The following is a 16659-nucleotide window of genomic DNA, read 5'->3' as shown; positions in this document are numbered from 1 at the left end:
TATATATACAGTATACTGTCCTCTGTAGTATATATATAGTATACTGTCCTCTGTAGTATATATACAGTATACTGTCCTCTGTAGTATATATACAGTATACTGTCCTCTGTAGTATATATGCAGTATATTGTCCTCTGTAGTATATATACAGTATACTGTCCTCTGTAGTATATATACAGTATACTGTCCTCTGTAGTATATATACAGTATACTGTCCTCTGCAGTATATATACAGTATACTGTCCTCTGTAGTGTATATACAGTATACTGTCCTCTGTAGTATATATATACAGTATACTGTCCTCTGTAGTATATATACAGTATACTGTCCTCTGTAGTATATATACAGTATACTCTCCTCTGTAGTATATATACAGTATACTGTCCTCTGTAGTATATATACAGTATACTGTCCTCTGTAGTATATATATACAGTATACTGTCCTCTGTAGTATATATACCGTATACTGTTCTCTGTAGTATATATACCGTATACTGTCCTCTGTAGTATATATACCGTATACTGTCCTCTGTAGTATATATATACAGTATACTGTCCTCTGTAGTATATATACAGTATACTGTCCTCTGTAGTGTATATACAGTATACTGCCCTCTGTAGTATATATGCAGTATATTGTCCTCTGTAGTATATATACAGTATACTGTCCTCTGTAGTATATATACAGTATACCGTCCTCTGTAGTATATATACAGTATACTGTCCTCTGTAGTATATATACAGTATACTGTCCTCTATAGTATATATATACAGTATACTGTCCTCTGTAGTGTATATACAGTATACTGTCCTCTGTAGTATATATATACAGTATACTGTCCTCTGTAGTATATATACAGTATACTGTCCTTTGTAGTATATATACAGTATACTGTCCTTTGTAGTGTATATACAGTATACTGCCCTCTGTAGTATATATGCAGTATATTGTCCTCTGTAGTATATATACAGTATACTGCCCTCTGTAGTATATATGCAGTATATTGTCCTCTGTAGTATATATACAGTATACTGTCCTCTGTAGTATATATACAGTATACTGCCCTCTGTAGTATATATACATTATACTGTCCTCTGTAGTATATATATACAGTATACTGTCCTCTGTAGTATATATACAGTATACTGTCCTCTGTAGTATATATGCAGTATACTGTCCTCTGTAGTATATATGCAGTATACTGCCCTCTGTAGTATATATACAGTATACTGTCCTCTGTAGTATATATATACAGTATACTGTCCTCTGTAGTATATATACAGTATACTGTCCTCTGTAGTATATATACAGTATACTGTCCTCTGTAGTATATATACAGTATACTGCCCTCTGTAGTATATATACAGTATACTGTCCTCTGTAGTATATATATACAGTATACTGTCCTCTGTAGTATATATACAGTATACTGTCCTCTGTAGTATATATACAGTATACTGTCCTCTGTAGTATATATACAGTATACTGTCCTCTGTAGTATATATACAGTATACTGTCCTCTGTAGTATATATACAGTATACTGCCCTCTGTAGTATATATGCAGTATATTGTCCTCTGTAGTATATATACAGTATACTGCCCTCTGTAGTATATATGCAGTATATTGTCCTCTGTAGTATATATACAGTATTCTGTCCTCTGTAGTATATATACAGTATACTGTCCTCTGTAGTATATATACAGTATACTGTCCTCTGTAGTATATATACAGTATACTGTCCTCTGTAGTATATATATACAGTATACTGTCCTCTGTAGTATATATACAGTATACTGTCCTCTGTATTATATATACAGTATACTGTCCTCTGTAGTATATATACAGTATACTGTCCTCTGTAGTATATATATACAGTATACTCTCCTCTGTAGTATATATACAGTATACTGTCCTCTGTAGTATATATACAGTATACTGTCCTCTTCAGTGTTAATTACTTTACACAGTTTAGTGTCATCTGCGAAAATTGATATTTTACTATGCAAGCCTTCTACAAGATCATTAATAAATATATTGAAGAGAATAGGGCCCAATACCGACCCCTGAGGTACCCCACTAGTGACACTGACCCCTCCAATACTGACCCCTGAGGTACCCCACTAGTGACAGTGACCCCTCCAATACTGACCCCTGAGGTACCCCACTAGTGACAGTGACCCCGCCGGTACTGACCCCTGAGGTACTCCACTAGTGACACTGATCGAATCTGAGTGTGTACCATTAATAACCACCCTCTGTTTTCTATCATTGAGCCAGTAGAAAACTTTGGCCTAGGTTGTGACACTTCCCACAGCCATGGGGTAGGGTGAACATTTTTATGGTCGCCCTTCTTTACTACCTACAGAACAATATCCAGCAAGGTAGTGGTAAACTAGTCCAAGGGTCAAGTGTCTACTCTCCTCCACATGGATGGGGGGGTAACATGAATATACCAGAGAATTATGTGCCGTTTTATGGGTTTGTATAGTAAAAAGTAAAGGGGTTTTTCAGGCTCCTGATGTTGATAACCAATCCTCAGGACAGGTCAATATCCTATCTGTCCGTTCCCCACACCCTCACCGATCCATGCCGCCTCCGGCACCAGAACTTGCTCTTGAATAAAACAGGAAGTAACAGCTCTGTTCAAAGTGTAGTGGCCGGGCCGAGCTGCAGTAACCTTGCATGGTCACTTGTGGTTCCCTCTCCATTGATAGTGCTAGTTCCAGTACCATGGGCTGCAGGGAACAGCCAAGGTGGGCGTCAGTACCCGGCATATCTTGGTCCACTGCTCCTGGGGGGTCCCACTGCCACTGGCATAGCTATAGCGGTCGCAGCGGTTGCAGTTGCGATTGGGCCCCTAGGCCAGGAGGGCCCACCGGGCACCCCTTGCCAGTGGCGCTGTATTTTTCACTTTATAAGACAAAGTGCATCTTATAAAGGGAATACTAGTGAGCGCTAGTGAGTCTGATCTGAGGTCTGATACTTGGGGGATCTGACATGGAGGTCTAATGAGGGTCTGATCTGAGGTCTGATACTTGGGGGGTCTGACATGGAGGTCTAATGAGTGTCTGATCTGAGGTCTGATACTTTGGGGGTCTGACATGGAGGTCTAATAGGGGTCTGATCTGAGGTCTGATACGAGGGCTCCGTCTCATACGGAGTCCTGAAATGAGGTCTCACATGGAGGTCTAAAAGGGGGTCTGGTATGGAGTCCGATCTGAGGTTTGATATGAGGGGGTCTGACATGCAGGTCTAATGGGAGTCTGATCTAAGGTCTGATATGGGGGTCTCATAAGAGGTTAGATATGGGGGTCTGAGTATCTGATATGTACTGACGAACATTATAAGGGGGTAGTTTTTGTACTGGCGCACATGCTCTGTCTATTGTATTTGGCAACATCTATAATACATGCAGTTTCATTGCCGCTTGCAAGGGGGCCCACTGAGACTTTATTACCAAAGGACCCACATGAACTTGGAGCCGGCCGTGGGAACAGCTGATTATTGGGGGTGCGGAGTCACGGGCCCCCACTGATTGCATATTAATGATCTATCCTGAGGATAGGTCATCAATATCAAGAGTCTGGAAAACCCCTTTAATAAAAGGTGATTCGCCTTTGTGTGATTCTCCACTAGTTACATACTCCACAGTCATCAGGATAAAGACACAAAAACCCCAATTTTCATTCATTTTTGTCTTTTTATTACTGAACTCTATAAAATTGTTGTACTGATTATTTTAAGATCACAAAATACACAACATTAAATTTTAATATATGACACATAATATTATATACATACACCAGAAAAAAAAACACAACATAAAACGAGAGACACGTTCATTGGGCACCAATTTATAATAACAAAAAAAACAATAATAATAAAAATAATAAAATAAACACAAGTGCTTCTTTTAATATTAAAAATGACAGCTATATAAACATATTAATATCTGAACCATGTGTACAAATACAGGGCAAACCATACGTTACTAAAATAACAATTATATAACAACAGGAGGGGCGGAAAAACCTTATACTAAACATCTATCTGGCATAGAACAAAAATGGCGCTTATAATGGGGTGGGTGTCAGTGAATGATGCATTGAAAATATCCTAGTGAATTAGTCCATCGGACTGCACAAGTGAAATAAAATCTGACATTCAAAGTGCTTAATCTGCAAATCTATTGCAGGACCACGGATGAATGGATGAACTCTTGGGTAGACTTGAAGGACAAGGAAGGGTGTTTTTGAAGAAGCCTCAGAAGTCCATTATATTGTGGCACAGTATGAATGGGGGCAGTGAACTGAGGTGTAGAATAATGAAAAGGGCATCAAAACTGGTCTTTATATAATTCTATATCATATAAAACTACATAGGTATGTAAATTATGACGATACATGTAGATGTACATCAACGTAGACATATATGGAACATGTGTTCTTATATAGTTAGAAATTCACAATATAGTCCCTCATGAGTAAGTTCATCGAACAAAAACTAATCCAAACCAAGCCCCAACTCAAACATGTTGCAATAATTGTTGATGACAAGACTAGGACTGCATTGTTCCAACAGAAGACTGGAGGATCCAACATCTGACTTTATCATCATGTCACCTGTTGGGTCCCCCAGAGAATATTTCAATCTTCTTTTGGGCCAATCCAGTCCTGGCCTTGACTTGCCCAACATGATAAGTGAGTCCATGAGGTCCAGCAGCCACCTTCTGGTCTATTACGTTTCTAGGCCATTTGATGGTTAGCCTAGTAGTCCCTGTGACCGTGGAGTTTAAACCATGTTAATAAGTTAAAAATGTTGCTAAATTGGCACTTGGTTCTTGATGCTTGTAGTAGGGACCTCAGAAAGACTTCCTCTGGTGGCCAACAAACTTCACTCAACAATGGATATCACCACAGCAGATGCCAATAACCATTGGTTGCAAATTTTGGGTCAAATTTTGGACAAAAGAATTGCTCTTAATTTTATCTCGGCCTTTAGGGAGCATTTTCATGGTCAGCTAGTATTTAATCAATGAAGGTAGATGGAATTTGGTATTTGACAGCAATGGGAATGAGTGGTCAGGTTGTAGGCAATTTCTCTTTGGAACATGCAGATGGCTGAAGAGAGGGACTATTTCTGTACATAACTGAAAGCCATTGGGACGGACAAGTATAACCCCTCCAGCTTTTATAGTGTGAATAAATAGTATATAAATAATACACAGGGTAGCATAAGGGTTGCACTCCAGTGACTACTATTTTATGTCTAACCTCAACACCATGAATATGAGATTTATCTAGCTTACTTATTACCAAATATCCACGTATATATAAATTGACTTTTTCTAAAAATGCTTAATTCTCTGATCTTAAGAAGTAACCATGGAAATGCTAAAGTCTTTGCCCCGTTAAAAGAAGAGAGAAAAGATCTAAAGAAATGTTTTTAAAATTTTTGAGAAGACTATTTGGGCATGCTATATCCAGGATATAATGCTTCGCACTGTCACTGGTAACTTGGTCATTGAATTTGTGTTTTAATGAATGAAAATTATGGGAATTTGGGATTTAAGAACATTGTTGTGACAGCTTAGACCATACAAAATGTAGATAATCTGGCAAACATATTAGCTACAGATCCCCTGTTATGACTAAAATACTTGCTTAAAACAAAGGGGGTGTGCATGTAAGGCCAAGTGATGTATTCGCAGCTTGGTCCATGGATGAAACCCCCAGCAAAAATTATCTTGGAAAATCTGTGTATAAGACTAGGTTCATATCTGTACCATGAATTATGCTTTTCTGTTCCATCACAGCAGCAGAAAGCTGGAATTCAAGCTGTGACACATCTATGGTGGGTACCTTGGTGCTCACACTTAAAAAAAAACCAGCTACTAGCTTGCATTATGGTGTCCATCTGCTTAACATTTTTTGTCATAAGTATATTACTGAATCTGTGACAGAGGCTTTGAACTTAGCCTCCAACAAAGATATGAACCTAGACTTGAAGGAAAGGCCACTGAACTACCAGAAACAGGAATGTCGTAGAGGTACTGTAAGATAAACCGATCACAGGGTCCTGTTTTAGACTGGTGGACTTCTCTATGTTGCAAGATACGCCCTTCCAGCAAAGCAGGTAAATAAGACCTTGTTCAGTTAAGGCACTGGTTTCTAAATCTAGAGATCTTTTGATTTTTCTCCAATCCTCATGTGCTAGATGTATATATACTTCTTTATCACTCCCAACAGCATGGAACTTCTGAAGTTCTCCCATCTGAACTATTATGATGGGTGAAATTGCAAAAGTCATGCTAAGAGTAGACTGAAGACCACTTGGCCCAACCATGTTCATCAGCAAAGTGCTATAATGGGAATGGGGAGAAGACCTATCAGTGGTGTCCACCTTTAGCTTCATCTTATTGGAAAGAACATTCTGTGCTTCCAGTGATTTTGCTGGGTCCTGCATTCCAGATCTTGACCACCATGGTTGTAATGTAAACTGCTAGCATTCTATCACTACAGAATACCCAATGTGTTGACCCGTCACAACAAGCTTTAGTCAAAAAGCTCCTCTTTTTTCACATAGACAATATAATAAGGCAGGTCTAGAAACAACAGTAGGAAAACCCTGGTATCCCTGATGTGTGTAACACTGAAACAAGCTTTTGGAATAAAGATGAAAATGCAACTTTAAAGGAAGGTCTTGTAAACAGCTGAAGACCATCCAAGAATCCCTCAATAATGAGAACAACCAGCTTCGCAATAATCCATTTATCAGGTCAATCTCCAGCTGGTGTTCTCTGAGTGTCCTTCTCTGCAGCAGGATTCATAAATACAGGACATGGATCCATTTTTGTCACTTAAAGTATATATGTTACTATATTTAAGTTAAGCATTCCACAGAGATATATTCATGGTTTGGTGGCTCGGTATACTTAAGTTAGTATATGGATATATTTTTCTTGGTCATTACTGTGTAGCTCTGGTTGTTGATCTTGTGCTTATTTCCCACTTTTCATTCTTGAAATTGAGATATTGAAGGCTACACTGTTGCTCCCAACATGGCTTCTGTTTCCGTCACAATTTCATTTTGGTTGGAATCAAGTCCATAAAATCTGACTTTTAGTTCGCCAGCTGGATGAACCACAGGGACTGGCATGATTTTTGGGAAAGTTCTGGTTGCCAGTTCAAACCTGCTCATGCTGGCCAATTCAATTGCCAGGGTCTTCAAGAAAAGTTTGGCCAACTGTTTGCCCAAGCAGTTCCTTACTCCACCACCAAATGGCAAATAGTGGAACCTGCCATCTTTGTCTTCCGTACGATCTTGTCCAAAGCGATCGGGGTCAAAGACGTCAACATCCTTGAAGACTGGAGCTGTGTCGTGCGTGTCTCTGATGCTATACAAAACGCTCCATCCTTTTGGAATTTGGAAGCCCTGTGACAACAAATTACTCCTGTTAGAACAGTTCCATACATGGTCACTGGAGAACCAGTTTTAACATACAAAATTATACCTAAAGGTGATCTTTTACACCTAAAAGAACAATATCTCTGAGATGGGAAGAGTACGGAAGAGGAGAAGATCATATAAATTCTAACAGAAATTAGATTTTTTTTTTTATATTTTCATCAACAATGTTTTACTAAATACTTGTATTCCTAACGAAATAATAATTCTGGGACCTCTTTTCTTAGAACAGTGTGTTGTACTCCTCCTCTCTTATTCCTCATGGGTGTCACCACTTGGAGGTGTGTCCCTACACACTCACACTAGCCAGTCAGTATTGAAAGCATCATACTTTGTAGGGAAACACCTCTTTGACAAAGGAAATAGTAACGCCCCTATTGTCATTTTATTCGTAATAACAGACTCCCGAATTGGTACTTCATGGAGAATACAAGTATTTACTAAAACAAGCCTGTCAGGAGAGTTGACAGGTCATTGGTAAGGGGTTGTCCAGCCACCTAAAATTTTTATAACCAGTCACAATGCTATAAAGTAATAAATCAAGTAATACCTACCAATCTTCCACTGCTCTGGTGGCGACACCTCTTGGCCCGTCTATCTCTGTCCTTCTTGTTCCAATGATTATGTGTCAACAAGGACATATGGCCACTGCAACCAATCACTGGCCATAGCGGTGATCTCAGTAATGTTGATATTAGTGTTGACACCAGAGATTGGCTGCAACGTCAGATGTCCATGGTGACACGTCATGACCAGAGCAGAAGAAAGAGACCGGCAAAGGACCAGGAAGAAATTGGAATGGGAGCCGTAGGGAATCAGTAAGGTGATTATTCCTTCATCTATTATTTTAAGGCAGTCTAAATGACTTTTTTGACATTTTAGGCATCTGGACAACTTGTTAAATTCTATAGTTAAGAAATCGGCACTAATATTAAATATTTTTATTGTCAAAAGTTTGACATTGCTATTTGTTCTTGTTCATTCAAAATGTCATCCATACTACTTACATCCAACTCAAAGGTTTGCAGCACAGTCCGATAGCCCCCTGAGATGGGGGTGAAGAGCCTCAGAAGCTCCTTAATGACGCAGTCAAGGTAACGCAGACTGCTGATGGTATCCACGCGTAAGGCTCCCTCACAGATGCAGCCGTTATGGAGGATCCCATTCCCTCTAAGCTCCTCTCTCAGCTTCTCCAAGACTGCTGGATGCTTAAGAAGTTGCATAATAAGTGAGGTACTGGCACTTGCCGTGGTGGCGTAAGCTGCAAATATCAATTCCAAGGTAGCATCCTACAGGTGAAAAAAAAAGTGTTAAGAGATCTACAAGAGAAAACATCTAACGCTCACTGTCTACCAAGGTTTTTGGATAACCTGGGAAGTTATATGGACATTTGACGTTTCCATTGTAATGGAAACGTGCTTTCAAAGAAATCTCCCGCATGCGGAGTCTTTCTTCGGTGGCTGACATTCAACAGTCTAGATACTTGGCACGGAAATCAATCTGGGCAACAGCCAAATTGTCCAAGTATAATTCCTCAACATGCAAGTAATTTATGGCATCTGCCATTACCACCATATGATGTAACCATATCTTAATTCAGCATTGTGAGCTAACTAATCTCCAGCCATTCTTCAGAAACATATGACTCTCGGGCAAGAACGAGCAGGACACCTTCTCTCCAGCCTATGCACCTCACTAGGAGGTGAACAGCAGGAAAGCTTGTCAGGATTACTGGGATACTCTAAGTCATTAAGTAGCACGTACACAGTATCTGAAAATACTAGCCACAAGCCCATCAAACCTCTGACTTCAGGCTCAAAGAGCGGCTAGAAACTCAACAATTCCACTGACTACATCTTTCGGATCAAAAGTTACATATATCATAGCAATGATCAAAATATTCCATTGGCACCATCCTTGATATCTAGTTTTGGATGAACACCAAAAATTAAAGCCTATTGTCAAAGTAGGCTTGTATTACTAAAACTGCCTCAAGTGAATACCAGTCATATCACCATCAACAAGTCTACAAAGATGGAAACATTAAGCAATTTAACCAAGACTCAGTCTCCAAATTTCATGTAGACATCATTGGATTCTTTGTCCTCAAACACAAAATATCAGGTCTTCACAAGTTAAAGGGGTTGTCTGGAGACCTGAACAATTTTACAATTACACTAAAGGCATGATGTACATTAAAATAAGCCTAAGTGGGTACCTTTTTGTATTTTGATCTCTTTTTGGTGACCTGATGTAGCAGGTGTGTGGCGGGATAAAAATGGACTTATGGTCCATTGCCCACACTGCATAGTGTTGGCAAGTCGATCCTTACATGCTTAGTTGATGTAACGGCAATTCTGGCCACTTGTAGGTAGCATCAAGGATGACATCCTATACATGGGATGCAAGGAATCGTGGTGGCGATGATTTCCCTTTGATGTTTTTTTACACATAGTCCAACACGGATTCAAGATACCACAATGGTCATTGATAGTTAGTATGCTCAAGTGGATAACTTCTCTATGTACACTCATATCAGTAGAGTTATGCAGTAGATCTATAGGAATTTTTTTTTCGTTGATGGTTTCTTACCTTCAGCTCTTGCATAGTCAACTCGTTGCCGTGCTCTTTCCCGCTCTCGATCAAAACATCTAGAGCATCAGTATAATCTTTCCCTTGTGTGTTCTGCAACTTCTCCTGAATAGCTTTCTCCAGGCCCTTCAGTAGAGTCTCTCGAGCTCGAATACCCTGTCGAAGAAAAAGAGCATGACTCTCTATCCAAGATGTCGACAGTAAGATGCAAATATGAGCAGACGTTATATATCTAAGCAGAGATTTGGGCAGACGTGCCAAATTTATCCCAGTGGCTCACGCTGAATAATAAATTTTGTGCATCTTGCTAGAAGTTAGGGTGGTCTAACTAGTTGTGTATCAAACTGAACCCGATTCCTCACTGTAAGAGCAGTGTAGGACATTATAGTGGTTGATTCATTGAACACCTTCAGTAGGGACCTGGATGCCTTTCATGAAGGTAATGATATCACAGGTTACAGGCACCAGATTTCTGGAGCAGGGATGCTGGTCCAGAAATCTTTTCAGATTGCCATCTGGGGAGTTGAGACAGAATTTTTACCTAAAATAGACACTGTTTCTTTGTGGTAGAATTATAGGTTGGACTTGATGAACCTAGGTCTTTCTTCAACCTAAGTAACTTATCTCCTTATACCGTACTCTGAATTTAACACCACATCAGACACTGACGCATAGTCATGTGTGCCAAGTAACATGATGCCACCAGCTGTATGACCTTCCATCTGACACAATGCCTGTGAATTTTCTCAGAAAGCTATTTACGAGGTATAAGAAATCATGCCGCATATTCTTTGCATGTCTAGCACTGCCCGAAATCCCATTAAAAATGCAGGTATTTCAAAAGTGAGTATCAAGCACACAAATGTCTCCAAGTTCAATGACTTATGAGACATTTCCCTTAATCCTAAATTTTAATAAAACAAATTGGCTTCACCAATTAGTCATAAGTGAGGAATGAGATCTTTTTCTCTCATGACATTTTATGCTCAGTTCTCTATTGTGGGTAACAGACTAAATAATAAGATCCAAGGACAAAACATTAGAGCAGTGGTCCCCAACCAGCAGATCTCCAGCTGTTCAAAACTACAACACCCAGCATACCCTGAAAATGCATGACTGTCAAGGCATGATGGGAGTTGTAGCCCTGGAACTAGTGAAGACTAACAGATTGAGGATCATTGCATGGGAGAATAGTGTTACAGTATAAATAGGTCAGGTACACAGCATCACCTCTCAAGCTAGCCTCTGTACCACTAGTGCCACCAAGTTGGATTGTCTTCTAACCATAAACTGCAATCCCATAATTAACCTAAATAAATTAATGTTATATATCAAATATAATACCATAAATCCAACCTTGCTCTTAATCTGTCATTGCCATACACTGATGTCCTCTAGAAATTCGCATTAAGAGGGCTGTGGTGTGGTCTAAAACACCTATGAGACCTAAATATTTTGGGCATCTAGAACACATAGGAGAACTGCATACTTTGGGTATTTAGGCATGTACAACATACATGAGACCTGAATACTTTGGATATCTAAAACACACATGAAAACGAAATACTTTTAGTTAACCAGGACACCTATGAGATCCGAATGCTTTGGATATCTAGATTACACATGAGATCTGAATACTTTTGGCCTCTACAAGACACATAAGACTTGAATACTTTAGACATCTACAACATACATAAGACTTGAATACTTTAGACATCTACAACATACATAAGACCTGAATACTTTGGATATCTAGAACACACATGAGAACTGAAGACTTTGGTTATCTAGAACACACACACGAGAACAGAAGACTTTGGGTATCTAGAACACACACGAGAACTGAAGACTTTGGGTATCTAGAACACACACGAGAACTGAAGACTTTGGGTATCTAGAACACACATGAGAACTGAAGACTTTGGGTATCTAGACCACACATGAGAACTGAAGACTTTGGGTATCTAGACCACACATGAGAACTAAAGACTTTGGGTATCTAGAACACATATAAGACCGTAATGTTTTCGGCACCAAGAACACACACAAGACCGGAATACTTTGGACATTTAGAATGCATTTGAGACTTGTATATTATGATGTATTATGACATGGTCCATGAGTTACCCGTCACTTACCCGTCGGTAGCCACTGAATGGCACATCCACTGGCAAGGAGAACACATTCTCAACAAACTGTTGAAATACCCGGAACAAATGGTTGAGTTCTTCATCGGAGAGTCGGAATCCTAGCAGGACTCGGATGGCCATGCGGAAAGTCAACTTTTGTGCCTCACAGTAGACATTGATAGACCCAGGATGACTGCTCCATACCCTCAGGGTGTCTTGGATAACCAACTGTATTTTCGGCAGGTAGGTCTCCAAAGCCTCATGGCTGAATATTTTCGAGAAGACCTTTGAAACATAAATAATTACACAATTAGTTACATTTTTTTCTAGACCTTTTAAACTTATTTGGGGCAGAAAAGAACACAAGCAAGATCCACAATGAGGTCTGTAACGCCTACTCCGTCATCAGGCTGCCAAGTCCAGCACAGGCGTAGCGTTCCGACATGGTCGCTTGGCAACCGCTGAGCTAGAATCTAACATAAGCGTGGAATTCATCGAGCCAAAGTAAAGTTCAGCTTCTTGAAACATGATTGACCACGAGTAGAAGACCAAAATACGGCAGGATATTTGTCAGTCTGAACTCGTAAGAAACACAAGCAGTGTATGAAGGGAAGAATTTCCCCACAAGTCAGCAGCAGTCAGTGAAGGTAATACTTTCCTGGCTCCTGCCCTATTTTCACAATGCTCCTGTTTACCGAGGTTTGCGTTTGCTTAGATATCATGTCTGTCTTTTTCATCCATAAGAGAGATCCCAGTAGTCGGTGACTAAACCTTTCCAAGAGTGTCTCCTACATACACTGAGGAGGAAGCAACATGAACCGGGGGCAACACTGACAAATCCAGGGCACTAAATCTCCAATGTGGTATAATGCCCCTCCCCCACAAATGTATATCACATGGATATATTCCTAAACTATTCTCATTTTCCATCCTGTGCACCAGGGTGCAATGCTCTGACTATCTCCATCCTGTGCACCAGGGTGCAATGCTCTGACTATCTGCATCCTGTGCACCAGGGTGCAATGCTCTGACTATCTGCATCCTGTGCACCAGGGTGCAATGCTCTGACTATCTGCATCCTGTGCACCAGGGTGCAATGCTCTGACTATCTGCATCCTGTGCACCAGGGTGCAATGCTCTGACTATCTGCATCCTGTGCACCAGGGTGCAATGCTCTGACTATCTCCATCCTGTGCACCAGGGTGCAATGCTCTGACTATCTGCATCCTGTGCACCAGGGTGCAATGCTCTGACTATCTGCATCCTGTGCACCAGGGTGCAATGCTCTGACTATCTGCATCCTGTGCACCAGGGTGCAATGCTCTGACTATCTGCATCCTGTGCACCAGGGTGCAATGCTCTGACTATCTGCATCCTGTGCACCAGGGTGCAATGCTCTGACTATCTGCATCCTGTGCACCAGGGTGCAATGCTCTGACTATCTCCATCCTGTGCACCAGGGTGCAATGCTCTGACTATCTCCATCCTGTGCACCAGGGTGCAATGCTCTGACTATCTCCATCCTGTGCACCAGGGTGCAATGCTCTGACTATCTGCACCCTGTGCACCAGGGTGCAATGCTCTGACTATCTGCATCCTGTGCACCAGGGTGCAATGCTCTGACTATCTGCATCCTGTGCACCAGGATGCAATGCTCTGACTATCTCCATCCTGTGCACCAGGGTGCAATGCTCTGACTATCTGCATCCTGTGCACCAGGGTGCAATGCTCTGACTATCTCCATCCTGTGCACCAGGGTGCAATGCTCTGACTATCTGCATCCTGTGCACCAGGGTGCAATGCTCTGACTATCTGCATCCTGTGCACCAGGGTGCAATGCTCTGACTATCTGCATCCTGTGCACCAGGGTGCAATGCTCTGACTATCTGCATCCTGTGCACCAGGGTGCAATGCTCTGACTATCTCCATCCTGTGCACCAGGGTGCAATGCTCTGAATATCTGCATCCTGTGCACCAGGGTGCAATGCTCTGACTATCTGCATCCTGTGCACCAGGGTGCAATGCTCTGACTATCTCCATCCTGTGCACCAGGGTGCAATGCTCTGACTATCTCCATCCTGTGCACCAGGGTGCAATGCTCTGACTATCTCCATCCTGTGCACCAGGGTGCAATGCTCTGACTATCTCCATCCTGTGCACCAGGGTGCAATGCTCTGACTATCTGCATCCTGTGCACCAGGGTGCAATGCTCTGACTATCTGCATCCTGTGCACCAGGGTGCAATGCTCTGACTATCTCCATCCTGTGCACCAGGGTGCAATGCTCTGACTATCTCCATCCTGTGCACCAGGGTGCAATGCTCTGACTATCTGCATCCTGTGCACCAGGGTGCAATGCTCTGACTATCTGCATCCTGTGCCCCAGGGTGCAATGCTCTGACTATCTCCATCCTGTGCACCAGGGTGCAATGCTCTGACCATGACCTGACCACTGGGCATAACCCTAAGGCCCCTTGTAGACGAGCGATACGGATTAGGTCTGGATGCGTTCAGTTAAAAATGTGCGATTTCGCAAGCAAGTTCAGTCAGTTTTGTCTGCGATTGCGTTCAGTTGTTCACTTTTTATCGCGCGGGTGCAATGCGCATTGATACGTTTTTCACGCGCGTGATAAAAAACTGAGTGTTTACAAACATTATCTCTTAGCAACCATCCGTGAAAAAAAACACATCCCATCGCCACTTGCTTGCGGATGCTTGCGGTTTTCACGCAGCCCCATTCACTTCTATGGGGCCAGCGTTGCGTGAAAAACGCAGAATATAGAGCATGCTGCGATTTTCACACAACGCACAAGTGATGCGTGAAAAACATCGCTCATGTGCACAGCCCCATAGAAGTGAATGGGTCCGGATTCAGTGCGGGCGCAATGCGTTCACATCACACATTGCGGAATACTCGCTCGTGTGAAAGGGGCCTGGCACACTAATGTATTTTTTTTCATTCATTTCAATGGGTCCGCAAAAAAAACGGAAGGTACTCCATGTGCATTCCGTTTCCGTATGTCCGCATTTCCATTCCGCAAAAAAATAGAACATGTCCTATTATTGTCGGCATTACGGACAAGGATAGTACTGTTCTATGAAGGGCCAGCTGTTCCGTGCCGCAAAATACAGAAAGCACACGGACGTCATCCGTATTTTTTGCGGATCAGTTTTTTACGGACCGCAAAATACATACAGTCGTGTAAAAGAGGCCTAATCCAATTCTATTATACCCTATACATAGAGCACTACAACCCTCAGCATGACCTGACCACTAGACCATCCCATAATCCAATTCTATTATACCCTATACATAGAGCACTACAACCCTCAGCATGACCTGACCACTAGACCATCCCATAATACAATTCTATTATACTCTATACATAGAGCACTACAACCCTCAGCATGACCTGACCACTAGACCATCCCATAATACAATTCTATTATACTCTATACATAGAGCACTACAACCCTCAGCATGACCTGACCACTAGACCATCCCATAATACAATTCTATTATACCCTATACATAGAGCACTACAACCCTCAGCATGACCTGACCACTAGACCATCCCATAATACAATTCTATTCTACCCTATACATAGAGCACTACAACCCTCAGCATGACCTGACCACTAGACCATCCCATAATACAATTCTATTCTACCCTATACATAGAGCACTACAACCCTCAGCATGACCTGACCACTAGACCATCCCATAATACAATTCTATTCTACCCTATACATAGAGCACTACAACCCTCAGCATGACCTGACCACTAGACCATCCCATAATACAATTCTATTCTACCCTATACATAGAGCACTACAACCCCCAGCATGACCTGACCACTAGACCATCCCATAATACAATTCTATTATACCCTATACATAGAGCACTACAACCCCCAGCATGACCTGACCACTAGACCATCCCATAATACAATTCTATTATACCCTATACATAGAGCACTACAACCCTCAGCATGACCTGACCACTAGACCATCCCATAATACAATTCTATTCTACCCTATACATAGAGCACTACAACCCTCAGCATGACCTGACCACTAGACCATCCCATAATACAATTCTGCTATACTCTATACGTAGATGACTACGACCCCCACCATCACTGATCTATCACAGGTAGGAGCTGGAGGGATTGCCGCTTTAAGAGGCTGGCGAGGCGCGGTCCGCCCGGGTTACTGCAGTTCATCCAGCACGTGCCACCAGCAGCATACACACCGCAGACGGGGCCACCGAGCCCTGAAGAGGGGCTGCTATTGTTTGTCTGCTTTCTGCAGCCTCAATGGGGACCACCGGGGGGAACCCTTCCGATTAACCCCTTACCAGCCTGCACCAGTCTCCAGGTCCCCCTCACACACTGGGTCTGTCATATGCACTTTATAGGATTAAGCCATGAAAAGACTACTGCCCTCATCATTGTAGACTGAAACC

General features: G+C 41.8%; 1 protein-coding gene across 1 annotated transcript in view; it reads right to left on the bottom strand.

Moving 5' to 3' along the window:
• Positions 1-6590: 6590 nt before the first annotated feature.
• The window catches only part of LOC120990500 (cytochrome P450 26B1), an 85882-nt gene continuing 75813 nt past the window's right edge, over positions 6591-16659 (bottom strand). Inside the window, exons 4-7 of the mRNA XM_040419351.1 lie at positions 12202-12477; positions 10064-10219; positions 8479-8760; positions 6591-7438 (exon numbers count right to left, since the gene is read on the bottom strand). Coding sequence (XP_040275285.1) covers positions 7046-7438; positions 8479-8760; positions 10064-10219; positions 12202-12477 — 1107 coding nt within the window. The 3' untranslated portion in view covers positions 6591-7045. The remainder of the gene's footprint in view (positions 7439-8478; positions 8761-10063; positions 10220-12201; positions 12478-16659) is intronic.

Source organism: Bufo bufo, chromosome 2 (genome assembly GCF_905171765.1).
Source record: "Bufo bufo chromosome 2, aBufBuf1.1, whole genome shotgun sequence".
Taxonomy (NCBI): domain Eukaryota; kingdom Metazoa; phylum Chordata; class Amphibia; order Anura; family Bufonidae; genus Bufo; species Bufo bufo.
This window is presented reverse-complemented; position numbering and strand designations above follow the sequence as displayed.